Raw genomic sequence first — 13318 nt, forward strand, 5'->3', positions numbered from 1 at the left:
CTTTAAAAGCATATAGAAAAGAAGGAAAAACAGCTAAAGTATTTGAAATGTGAAGTATTGAATAAGGCTTTCATTTGAACTATGTCCCTTGTTCCTTTTTATTGAGCTGGAAAGAATTTTCAGAAGGAATCCCCCCCCCTCCCCCCTCAGCCTTGTTTGACAGGCTACACTGCAAAGAAATACTCACAGCACTGAGTCTCAGAGCCCAAGTCATGCTATGGGGCTAAAACCAGCAGCGTAGATGTTCCTGCTCTGGCTGGAGCTCTGGCTCTGAAATGCGATGGGGTGGAGGTGTGACATTACTCAGGGTACAATCTGGACAGATGGACAGCTGTGTTCCCTAGGGTGCGTTTTACACTGCTTTTCTGTGGGAACAACCACTCCTATTCTGCCCACACACAGCCTCCAGCATGTAAATCCCCCCCAGCTATACTGTATGCCATGGAACACATCTTATGCAGTAGAATTTTATAACTTTACATACTATGTGGCCACACAGATTTTACTAGGACAGTAACGTTCAGCAAATTAGGAGTTTTCAGATGATACCTCACACAGCATATTTTGTACAAAATTTATCATAGTCTTGTAAAAAGGGTGAACTCAAGGGTACATATTGTCTCAGGAGGGTCTCAGAACCTGGGCTCCAGCCCGAGCGGGAATGTCTACGCTGCTGTTTTTAGCCTTGCAGCCCGAGCCTCGTATGCCCAAGTCAGCTGACTCGGGCTCTGAGACTTGGTGCCGTGGGTTTCTCTCTGCAGTGCAGATGTACCCTTAGATAGTATTAAAGATGGTAATAGCTTCCCTTTTGGGGAAAAGAGAAGAAGTTTGTTGAGATGAGCTGGAGCTGGTGTTGTTAAAGTCTAATCCTGTTTCATCCCAAGGTTGTCTGGGGTGTGGCTAGAGCCGGTGGAGGTGGTGATTTCATCTGGGTCCCTCTCTGTGTCCGCTCTGGTCAGAATCAGGATGACGAAGGCCCTGGGGGGCCCAGGAGACTGTGGGGGTGGCAGTCATGATGGCAGCTTGCTCCAGTAGCCAGTTTTTCTCCCAAAGACTCTTTCCTTAAGGACCCCAAAGGGAGTGGGGGGTGGACTAGTCCATCCCCCCATTATTTTGTCCACCAATTAGGCCTAGTTTCTGACATATCAATTTTGGTGCATTGATACTTGCTCCCACACTGTTGCTGTTTACCAGGCATGATTTTAACACAGTCCTTGAGTTTTATCACAGGCCTTTTTGTCTGGGCTGAGCCAGTCTTTCTGCCTCCCTCTCCTACCTTTTCCGTCATGATTTGTTGGGACAGTTGTCACTTACTTTGAACAGCTGAATTCCTATTAGGGCATGTTTGTAGGCCCAGTGATCACCCCAGGGTTCAGGAGTCGCCCATGCCCAGTCTCTGTGGCCACACATCGCTCGGACTTGTGGGGCATATTAAACTGAGATAGACCCTTTCCAGGAGCCAGGTTTTCCCAGCCCTTCCCCACTGCCACAGGCTCCTCCTCATGGGCAGAAGCTCACTGAGCTGCAGCCCCTGAAATGCTGTTAGAGCAGGGAAGGGAGTCAAGGTGTTTAGTGGCTGGAGTGAAGCTGGCAGAAGGGTGGAGCCATGGGGGTCCCTCAGCACCCAGCTGGGCTGGCTTTTGGGGCATAGTTGGCAGGGAATCTCCTTGGATGAGATCTTCACCAGTCGTTTATGTGTCTTTCTCCTGTTGTTTGCCCAGGTCAGCTGAAGCTATCCATCGACATGCAGGGCAGGCTCCTTGTGCTGCACAGTAAGTATCACCGGGGGGGCGTGTCACCAGGAGAGCAGATGGCAGCTCATGCGAAGGTCACTTTGCCTGATGCCTGTTGTAGCGTTCTGTACCAGAACAGTGTTATCCCCAGAGTCGCCAAAGGGGCTGGCTCTGCAGTGGGGCTTGAACCTGGGGCTGCTGGCGTGGAAAGAGCAGGCTCTTCTAGCAGTGGCTGCTGCAAGCTCACCAACCTCTGCTTGGGGCCCAGCCACGCTAGAGGGGAACAGAGCACTGCCCCACATGCGTGTGCTCACATGTGCAAAGTGTGATGTGTGTGGTCTCACCTGTGAGGGTCTGTAGTGACTCTAGTGCCGGTCCTGCTGCCCTGGCTTAACCCAGGCAGAGGGAGAGCAGGGCTTGGCTCTGCCTTCTGTGACTCAGTTCCAGCTAGATCGCTTGACAAACCTAGGCCGGCTGCTCGCTGGCAGGAGCTCTTCGTCTCCAAGCCTCACTCCTCCCGTGGTGTCCTTGAGTGAGTCAACAGCGATGCTGCCGCAAGGTGCGCCCAGCATAGCCCCTGCTGTAGGCGGACCAGCCCGGCCGGCCCACTGTGTGTCACAGCGGGGGCAAGCAGGGCCGTCCTTAGGATTTATGGTGCCCTAGGCGGGATTATTAAACTGGTGCCCCTATGCCTGACTTGCTCTTAGCAACACAAACATAAGCTTACAGTATTGGAAAACTTGTCACATGCACTTTATTAAAAACTATTTGACTTAATTAAGCACACTGTAATGCAGACGGACTACCACTGAAGAAGCAGTGCTATAGAAAAAATTCTGATTTATTGACAGAATGATGCAAAGAATATAAGTTTTTAAACTTGTCAACATTTTATTGGAAATTTCTATGAAGAGGTATTGAAACAAGGATTTGTTTTTAATTAAAAGGGATCTTTCTGGCTTTTTTGGCTGCAAAATCAGTAATAATGTCATCGTATGACAAAGACAAAGTGATGTCTTGTTCGATTGCAAGAATAGCAAGACCAGTCAATTGTTCCTGACTCATTGTAGACCGGAGATAGTTTTTAATGAGCTTTAGTTTTGCGAAACTCCATTCTCCTGATGCTACTGTTACAGGAATTGTCAGTAGAATACGAGTGGCAATATACACATTAGGATATATGTCAACAGGTTTGCTGATATGAATAAACTGTACAATGTCCTTCACCGATTTTGCACGTGGCAACACTGATGACAATGTACTCAATTCTTCGTACAGTTCAAGTCCATTTAAATCAAAACTATCTCCGTGCTTCAGGAAGCTCTCTAGATTCTTGCACTTCATCATTTGCTGCTCTTGTTTTCCTATGTCGTTGCATTTAGTTATGTCATACAAAAATCCAAACTGTTCATGGTGTGCTCGTAAGGTATTAAACCTTTCATCAACGGCAGATATTGCTTTATCCATCACAACATTAAAAAATTCAACCTCAAATTTCTTTTCTGGATCATCTATGGGCTCATCTGCGCCTTCATATTCCGCTTACCGTTTTTTCCTTGAAACTCGTGTCACTTTCGGACATGGAAATTTAGGTTCTACACTGAGTGCCTATGCAAGCTCTCTTGCTGTAACCTGTGCTTCCTTGAATCCATTTTCTCTGTATTTCACTAAAAAGTCTCGTGTTGTTTAGTAAGGTAAGTGTTGAATCAAGCTGCATCATTGGACTCTGCATTATTTTGCTTACACTTGAGATTTTAACAAGAATGTCTTACCAGATTACGACAGATGTTAGAAACTTGAAGCTTGATATTTCAGAGGCCAGTGACTGCTTCACGTTTAGCTTTTGGATATCTGGCTTCTTGCGAAATAGCAACCCGTGCTTCGTAAACTTCCTCAGATTGATATCTCAATGTTTTTGCACTTTCTACTCTGCTTTCCCAGTGTGTCTCAGATAGAGTCTTAACAGTAATACCATTGACATGTGGTTTGAATATTTGTCATCGTTGAGTGGAAGCTGAAAAGAGCATGTAAATGCATTGCAGCAAACCAAAAAAAGAAATAGCTTCTACAGAAGACTTGGCCATATCACACAAAATCAAATTAAGGCTGTGGCATGCACATGGAACAAAAAAGGCTCATGGATTTTCTGCCAGCAATCTAGCTTGCATGTCAGAAATGCATCCTCTCATATTGGCACCATTATCATAGCTCTGTCCTCTAATGTTCATTACGGACAATCCCATTCGTTTTAGTTCATCAAGGAGAGCTTGAAGAAGTCCAAAACCTGTAGTGTCCTCTACTTCTAAAAATGTGATAAATGATTCCTTAACTGTAATCTGTGCTGAATCATTAATGTCGACAAATCTCACTACTAACGACATCTGCTCTTGATGACTTATGTCCGGAGTGCAATCTAGAATTACTGCAAAATATTTTGCCAAACTAACCAATGAAACCATGTTGTCTCTCACTTTATCACTCATTAGCTTGATCAGTTCATTTTGAATTCTTGGTCCCAAATAGTGGTCATGTATTTCATTTTCAGTTACTCTTCGGAGACGTTCACTCATCACTGTGTCAGACTTTCCCAGTAGTTGTACAAGGCCCAAAAAATTGCCATTTTTGGGCTGGAATAATTTCTCAACGCTTCCTCTAAAAGCAAGATTGTTTGTTGATAGATATTCAACAATAGATAATAGATGTTCAAGAACACGATGCCAATGCTACTTCTCTGACTCTAGCAATCTTTGATTTTGGGCATCAAGAGTTGTCTGATTTTTTAACCTTACACTCAGCTCACACCATTTGTGCATACTTTCAGTGTGGTGTTGTGCCTTTTCATGTTGCGGTAATATGTGACTAAGATTTTTCCAATCATTAATACCCATGGTTGCTATCTTAAAGTTGCAACTATTGAAAAGCTTGCATGGGAAACAAAATATAGCATCCTTGCATTTAGAGTACACAAGCCACCGTCTGTTGACAATTTCACCATTAGAAAGTCTTTTGTAGTAATTGTTCTCTGTGAATTTCCTACCTCTAATGTCTTTAGGATATTCAACAGCTTTTATTCTCCCAGGGCCTTTCTCAAGTATAATGGCATGGAATTCGTTGTTTAAAGATTGCGGCCATGTGCCAATGTCATCTCTATCCCATGCTAGTACAGTTTCAACTGTTGTAATTTCTTGTTTTGTGTCTGCATCTGTTTCAAATGATTGTTGTGTGTGTTGTTGCGTTTCTTGAGCTTTGTCTGCATAAAAATTTTCTTCGGCAGTTACATGATGATCTTGATCAACTTTGTTTGTTTTCATGATGTACAAACTTAAGTATAGAACCCTTCCGTGCTTGTACAGCTAATCCTGTTTCATCTTTCCGTTTTCTTTTTTGTGACCCGGAAAGTTGTTTTCAATATGACATAATTTATAAGGGTGTTTTTTAAAGAAATAACTGCTTAAATGATCAGATTATCAGAAATACTATTTAAAATGACGAATATAGGGTGGTCGTGAGTCTGTGACCTTAAGCTAGTGTGAAGACACCTCACAAGGCGCTCTGCCCTGACTGAGACACAGCAGAGTTGGAAACTCATGTCATTTGTACAAAGCCACTTTTTAGTTTTAAATGTATAGTGGGCTTAATGTTAGTTACAACTCTCTATCAACCTTACACTGTAACTAGATCAATGGCATTATCCAGTTTAATAAGCTGGGTTTCCAAGCAGTGGCAAAATATAACCCTAGTTTTACTCCGAGGTAAAGCACAAAGTGACCAAAATGAAGTCAGCACAGAATCATCTCCTCTAGGTTAAGGCAGCACAGAAATGCTACCGGAGTCCTATTGTGCCTTGTTTTTGTTTGGAAAGACATTAGCAATAGCAGCGCATTTTGGGTCCGGCCAGAAATACATGATCAATCACCGCCTCTAAAGTTCCATCAAAAACTGACATTTTCACAGCTCTAGCATGACCTGCTGCACAGATTCTTCACAAGGAAGTGTCCCTGGCCTTTTTAACTCATATTAACCGTGTATTTACTTTATGAAAGTTGGACAAAACGCAAGACAACCTCTGGGCTGGCAAAAGTTATCCTGACTCACTGGGAAAAAAAGCAAGAGAATCTTCGTACAACATATGGTCACTCTGTACACAAGTCAGGAGATGAGCATATTCCAGTTGTTGGAGGGCTCTATTTAGCAGTAACAGGGCTATAGGAAAGCCAGTCAACGTTTTTTGTTTCTCTGATGAAAACTGGCCCACTCCCTGCCCCAAACCAAACTTGTCACACATAATTGGGAGACAACTTAATTTTCTGTTTTTGGCTAAGATATTGATCTTTTTAAAAAAAATATTGAAATTGGATTCAGGATTGTTAGCAAGCATTTTTGGCAAACAAAGTTGTTAAATGACAATCTAAATGGCAACACAGTCCTGCTTTCATGCTTGGCTCAGCCTGCTGGTCCAACAGCTGCAGTAGAGGAGGAGATAGGTAGAAAACTGCAGTACCCCAAAATCCACCCCTTGGGGTGCAGCGTGGCAACAGCAGCAGCAAACCCTCAGGTCCGATCACACACCACTGGGCACCACTTCCAGCCCAACGGACCATGGTGAAGTTAGCACAGCATCTGATCTCAGGGACAGGGCACCCACGGAGCCACAGCAGCTCATCCTGCCCTGCGCAGCTCCCCCTGGATGAGATGGATCACTGCCTGCTGGGGGGAGAGACGCGCTCCCCCACTAGGGTGACCAGATGCCCTGATTTTATAGGGCCAGTCCCTATATTTGGGGCTTTGTCTTATATAGGCACCAATAACCCCCACCTCGGGTGATCAGACAGCAAGTGTGAGAAATCAGGACAGGGGGTGGAGAGTAATAGGAGCCTATATAAGAAAAAGACCCCAAAATTGGGACTGTCCCTATAAAAGTGGGACATCTGGTCATCCTACCCAACCCCCATCCTGATTGTTCACACATGCTATCCGGCCCAGCCAGCTGCCTGTGACCATTCTAATCCTGGGGGCCGCGAGGAAGTGAGTCACTTTTACTTTCATTCCTCAGCACGCAGCCAGTCAGGGCCCCCCCCCCCAGCCCAATCCAGCCCTGCCGGAGGGGAAGGGGGCGAGAGGGGTGCTCCATGGGGGGGGTGCTCTGTGGAGGGGGGGAGAAGAATGGACGTTATGGGGGGCAACAAAGGGTACTGCAGCCGCTGAGCCTGCCTCACCTCACGCCGGGGGAGAGAGTCACACTCACAGGTGAGTTCCTCCTTCCCCACCCCTACCCCGTCCCCTTCCCAGAGCCCCCAGCAGCCAATCTCCCCGCACCGGCTCTCTCTAGGACCCAGCAGCCCTGCTCTTACACGCTGCACTGCTTCCTGGCTGTCCGGACCCCCAGCACAGTGGTGCCCTAGGCAGAGTGGTGCCCCAGGCGGCTGCCTAGTCTGCCTCTGGCTAAGGACGGCCCTGGGGGCAGGCTGTGCTTTTCACCGGGCTGCACCGAGCACTTTAGCAGGCACAGGACAAATCTCCAGTAACAGTGACTCTGAGTGGCCCTCAGCTGGCTCCTGAGCGCAACATGGGGATCCCTCCTGTCACCCCCTCCAGGCCCCATTGCTGGGGTTGATTTCCCACAATGCCCAGCAGTCTGGCTCAGCAGCACAGGAGCTTGCAGTGCCCAGGGTGTGATAATGGAGTCCTTGTTTGTAACCACTGGAGCCTATGGCAGCTGCTGCTGGTGCATAGCGCCATGGGTCAGCCTGAACTCACCTGTGGTTGGCTGAAGTCCCTAAGGCTGGACACCTGGACTTTCAACAGGAGGGAGGTGCCTCACCTATGTGGGCACTTTGGAAAATCCCAGTGGGCACCTGCCTGCATGATTAGATGCCTAAAAACCTTAGTAAACAAAGCCCCATCAAATTAAATACACAGTGATGTCCCCAGTGACTGAGAGATGCAGGGGTTGGAGCCTCTGCAGTGATGTGAGCTCACCTGGCTTTTACTTCTGCTGGATACATGTTCAGACACAAACAGCAATGTCTAAAGCCTCACATTACCCAGGGAAGCAACCGCTCCCAGAAGCCTGGGGCCAAGTGCAGGTTGGTGTAGAATCTCAGAATATCAGGGTTGGAAGGGACCTCAGGAGGTCATCCAGTCCAACCCCCTGCTCAAAGCAGGACCAATCCCCAATTTTTGCCCCAGATCCCTAAATGGCCCCCTGAAGGATTGAACTCACAACCCTGGGTTTAGCAGGCCAATGCTCAAACCACTGAGCTATCCTGCCCCCCTCCTTAAAGGTGACCTGCAGAAAGCTGGGCTTGTGCCACTGATGCTTCATCATGCGGCATAAAGAAGGACAGAAAGATTTGTCACAAATGGCCTTTTTACCTTAGCAATGTCAGGAATGGCAATTTTGGCCTTTGCAGGTGGCACTGGAGGTCTCAGACATGTGTACTGGGAGCTTTGATGAGTGCATTGCCCTGTTACCCCTGTGGGGAGTCCAGCAGCTTGGTTTCTGGGGGAGGCAAGGCTCGAGTGTCTTATCTAAGCCCCAAAGCTTTGTGTTCTGCAGCAAGTGACAGGCTCTCTGTGTTTCATAAACAGCCAAAAGGTCACATTTTGGCCTAACTTATCTCCTTTGGCCTGCTGCGTTTCCTGACCTTGTGTGGTCTTGAACTTCGCTCCCCTTGTGTGGCAATGCATTTAACTTTTACATTTAATTTCTGAAGAGCAGAAGAGAAAGACGGGCCAGAGAAAGAACCAGGAGACCCAATCCTTCTTCTCTTCTGTGATGGTAACTGGCTTTTGGCTAGCTGGGGCCTCCTCAGAGCCTTAGGGGAGGCCTGGGGCAGTTAATAGCACACACAGAGACATGCCCACTCATCTGAACATGACCGTGCAAGTCGAGCAGACCCGGCAGGAGGGCCAGGGTCCGGCACACTGGAACACGGGTGCTCCTGGTAGCAGACAGGAGGATGGATGGTCTAGTGGCAAAGGGGCTAGTTTGGGTCTCAGGACAACGGGCTCAGTCTTGTTCATGCCACGGATTCATTGTGTGTGCTTTGGGGAGCCACTGAACCACTCTTTGTCTCAGATCCCCATCTGCAAAATAGGGGCAATACATTCTGGCCTTTCTGTGCTTCAGCTTCCTAGCTGTGTAGGCAGGCGCTGTGCATCTGTGCGGGTGGCTGAGCTATGCAGCAGTCTCAATGGTAGCAAATGGAGCCAGGAAACACAACATGTTCTGCAGAAGGTATCTCTGTGCCCAAGGAGAAGCTGCCCTCGATGGCAGGACAAGTAGGGGAGCCGGGGAGCAGTGACTGGGAACTGCCTGAGCCAGCCGTGACCCATGGAATCCCAACATGCAGCAGCCCAGGGCTGTGTTGGGATGGAGTGGGGCTGGGGAATCCCAGAGCTACAGTGGACTGGGCACTGATGAGAGAGGAAGTGTAGCCTGGGTACCTAGCCAGTGTGAGTTGTATCTGTTAGGAGAACTGGCTCCCCAAGGGGCTAGGACGAAGCTCCATTGCTTCTAGCTGGTGCTGGCCCTAGCAAAGGTGCTGCATGACCCAGCTCATAAGAGTGGGCTGGGTCAGTGCTCCTCATCCTTTTCCAGGCTGGCATTCCCTGCTACAGCGCAGGGCCGGTGTCCAGCCTCCTTCCAAGGGTGGAGTTAGGGTTTACAGAACAAAGGAGAAGGGATGGTTTGGACTTGTTCTGACCCTAAAAATGGCTGCAAGCATCTGGCACAAACTTTAAGCCGATGTTTTATTTGACTGGGGGCTGGCCTGGAGTGAGTCTGTTACTGGGTCCTTGCTTCACACTTCAAAAAGGATGGTAACAAATGGGAAAAGGCTCTGAAAAGAGCTGCAAGGATGATTTGAGGTCCGGAAACCCGACTGACAGTGAGAGGCTAAAGTAGCTCAATCTGTGTGGTTAATCAAGAGGAGGTTAGCGTGTGATGTGACCCCAATGTATAAATCCCTATGGGGGGAGAAGCTTTCTGAGACTAGAGAGCTCTTTAAGCAGCAGACACAGAACGAGACCCAGTGGCTGGAAGCTGAAGCTGGGTAAATTCAAACTACAAATAAGGCAGGTGTTTTACCAGAGGAGGTGATTAACCTTTGAAACAACTCACCTCAGGATGGGGTGTTTTCTCCACCCCTTGAAGTCTTTAAACCAAGGTGGGTGTCTCTTTCAGAGAGATCTGCTCTAGCATAACCAGGAACCCCTGGGGGAGATTCTCTGGCCTGTGCTATGCAGGTTAGATGGGATGATCGTCATGGTCCCTCCTGGCCTTCACATCTGGGAAAGCGTCAGCCCCAAATATTGTAGTGGAAAACTAGGAGTTTGAGCAAACAGAGGGCTCTTACTGCAAGCCCTTTGCTCCTGTGCTGTTTGTGACAGCCTGATCCTGACCTAGACGAACCCAGGCCTCCCCTTGGCAGATGCAAAGCTCCTGCTGTATGATAGCAGGCCATGTTCTGAATGGCAGCTCCTGGCTGTGTGCAGCTCTGACAGCGCATCACGTACAGAACAGTCTAGTTACCATCTCTGTGTGCTGGGGCCAGATTCTCATTTCACTCGCATGGCTAGAAAGAATGGTGCCTTGCCACTGCAGTCAGTGCAGGGAGGCTGGCTTCGCATAGGCGGGGCAGAGATGGAGCTCTGGCCTTTGCTATGTAACTTGATGATACATTTGGCCCGGGGCATGGCGCCAGTTTCCCCAGTGTTGTGTGAAGTCAGGTGGGTGAAATGCAATTTGTCAGCTGGATGCTGGGCTGCATCTGCTCCAAGCTCCGCCGCAGACGCACGTATTCATAGGACAGTTTTACTTCAAAATAGAACCCTCCACGATTTCTCTCTGCAATCCCCCTTGTGCCCCACAAGCCCTCAGGGGCAGGGAGGTGCACGTGCAAGGAGCCTGCCGGGCGCGGAGGCTGCCAGCCCATGTTCTATAAGCCAGCTCTGGGTTAATCCTGCCAGTCAGACGTGAAAAGGAGGAGCCCTGCTTTCAGTGCCTGGCACCAGGGCATGAGCACAGTGCTGTGGGAAGATGCCTTGCTTATCTCTTTTCAACCATGTTTCATTTTCTTTCCAGTTATGGAAGCAAAAGGCCTGATGGGAAAAGAGTACAGGACATGTGACTCCTATGTGAAGGTGGGTTCTCTTGCTGCTCCAGGGGCTTTGGGTTCAGCTGGGGATGTGGATGTGACCACTTTATACCCCTTCTGGTTTTGGGGTGAATTCCTCCAGGCATGCAGCTGGGCTCCCATCTTCTCTCTGTTCCTCATCTGGGGCTCCACAGAAACTGAGGCAGAACCTTAGCATTGTTCTGCCCATTTGTCCTGAACTCCCCCACTCCCATCCCTGTATTTACGGGCTGCTGAGTAACTTTCCTGCACCAGGTGAGCTAAGACAGCCAGTCTTTTGCAAGGTGCTGGGTGCATCACTGTGCTAACTGCACTTGTGGGCTATGGCACCCTCTGATGGAGAATTTGTTGTCACAGAGTCATTACTGGCAGAGAACGTGGGAGCTAGAGGGGAAAGCTCTGCCTGTGGCTCTCTGCGCTCATCTTTTTTTGCAAGCCAATGCTATTATGCAGACTGAGGAAAGGGATGATAATGGATGGTCAGCATTAGAGAAACTCCAGTAACTGCACTGTAGGGCACAGGGCTGAGCAATCCTGGTTAAATTGATAGCACCTTAGTAGGTCATTTCCATCTCTACTGCCTCTGATTCTAACCGAAAATATGTGTCATGCAATGGACTAAGCGTTCTCCCTCAGCGGGTCTCAGACCCCTGTGTGTGTGTGTGTGTGTCTGTCTTTACATGGCCAGAGACTGGCTAGGAATATTTGCGCAAATCAAACACTGAATTCTCTGAATTGCTAAGGAAGAATTTCTCCTTTTCACATTGCCCAAAGGAGCTTTGTAATGTTGTGGCTAGACCTGGTCAGTGCAAAGAGACCTAAAAACCTGGCTAGCACAAACTACATCTTTGAGACCTAGCCATCCATAAAGCTGACTGGTGGGCCTTCTGATGATCTAAGCACTAGACAATTGCTGGGTCTGTAGCGAGTTCGTATTTGCTTAAAGATGGCTAATGCGCCGTTTGTTTCTCTACATCAAGATGTCTGTAGTACCAGATACTGATCGGAAATGCAGGCAAAAAACCAAGACTGTTCCAGACAGCAAAAATCCCATCTTCCATGAGCACTTTCTCTTGTGAGTATGCAGGGTCCGAGGCAGCACCATCCTGTCCTTCCGCTGGGTTGTGTTCCAAGTGGGGCATGTGTTCGGAATGGAGCTGGAAGAGAATCTGAACTGTGGCAAATGCTGCCTTAGCTTCTCCTGCCCAAGATCCCCTGTTTATTCTTACACTATTAGCTTCAATAAACATGCCTCATGCATGATGAGGTTTTGTACCAAAATGAAGAGTGACAGACATTATTTTGCTGTTTCTTGTAGCTGAAATGCCTTGAACTTTTGAACAGAGCTTTGCTGAAGCTCACAAAGCTGTGACTATAGAGCGTGACAGCAATACTCCTGCACATTTGGAGTTTCTTATTTGGTAGCTTCTGTGCATCCATATGGAGTCGGGGAAAACATTCCATTTCCTAGACCCTGAGCCTGCCACGATCTGGTGGATCAGTATGAACAAGGAAGGTAAAAGGATTTCCCAAAGCTCTAGCATGTCCTTGCATGGGAAGGGGGCTGGTGGCTTGCAGTGTTTTGGTGGAGTTCATTATTTCTAGCAGACCTGCCTCTGTTGGATCTCTGTACTCATGAAATATTTAGACTGGCACAGAGTGATTATTTAGGAACATGAATGATAGTGTTTTTGTGGTGTTGTTCCTTTAATGTTTAACATGTGTCTGTCCTTAAACACCCTGAGCTGTGTTTCAGCACCTCCCCAGGAGAGTTCACCTCCCCTTGCAACAGCTTGTCAATAACAAATGTCTCCTTTGTTTAACCACGCAAGCAGCATGGCCCTCAAGTTCTTCTTGATGTAATAAACATGGATTGGAGCTTGCAGTCCCGTTAATTTTAGTAAATTAGTGCACAATAGCTCATTTGAAAAGAGTGCCATTTATGGCAATTGCTGGGAAGCTTCATGTAGGAATCAGTGGGGCAGGGAGTGGGGGCTAGGGCGTCACTGGAGCATTAAAGACACACCAAACGCACCCCTGGTGTGTGTTCCTGGTGGCGTTGGGTGCTCTCAACCTGTCCTTTTTGGCTTCTGTTACAGCCCGGTTCAAGAAGAAGATGAACAAAAGCGTCTTCTGGTTACAGTCTGGAACCAAGAGAGAAATTCCAGGTAAAGCCACTGCCAGGACGGGGCTGGGGTTGGAATGCCACTGAGCCATCTCTTTACTGAGGTTTGGAAAGGCTGGAGAAGGGATAAAAATACCATCTGCTCTGGCCACTTCCATGTGAGTTCCTTCGGAGCCTCGGTCACGTGGCCCAGCCTGGCGTCAGTGGGTGTCACGTGGTAGAGCGAGGGCATGATGTGGCTGCTTGATCTAAGCAGCATTGGCACCAGAGTGAGCCCCTTTGTGAGGGGTGGGTGAAGAACGTCTGCACACCCGGCCTCT

General features: G+C 48.1%; 1 protein-coding gene across 14 annotated transcripts in view; it reads left to right on the plus strand.

Moving 5' to 3' along the window:
* The window catches only part of RGS3 (regulator of G protein signaling 3), a 247229-nt gene that overhangs the window by 65327 nt on the left and 168584 nt on the right, over window positions 1–13318 (plus strand). For 6 of the 14 annotated variants that reach the window (XR_012155305.1, XM_073314841.1, XM_073314834.1 and 3 more), the window contains 5 exons: window positions 1722–1772; window positions 8455–8514; window positions 10822–10880; window positions 11854–11948; window positions 12973–13041. Coding sequence is in view for 12 of the 14 variants with exons in the window: in XM_073314841.1 (XP_073170942.1) it covers window positions 1722–1772; window positions 8455–8514; window positions 10822–10880; window positions 11854–11948; window positions 12973–13041 (334 nt within the window). In the remaining 2 variants the exon portion in view is untranslated. Of the gene's footprint in view, window positions 1–1721; window positions 1773–6898; window positions 6981–8449; window positions 10881–11853; window positions 11949–12197; window positions 12390–12972; window positions 13042–13318 lie in introns of those variants that run through there. The other 8 variants (XM_073314832.1, XM_073314835.1, XM_073314844.1 and 5 more) reach the window with 7 other exon arrangements.

Source organism: Lepidochelys kempii, chromosome 16 (assembly GCF_965140265.1).
Source record: "Lepidochelys kempii isolate rLepKem1 chromosome 16, rLepKem1.hap2, whole genome shotgun sequence".
Lineage (NCBI taxonomy): Eukaryota > Metazoa > Chordata > Testudines > Cheloniidae > Lepidochelys > Lepidochelys kempii.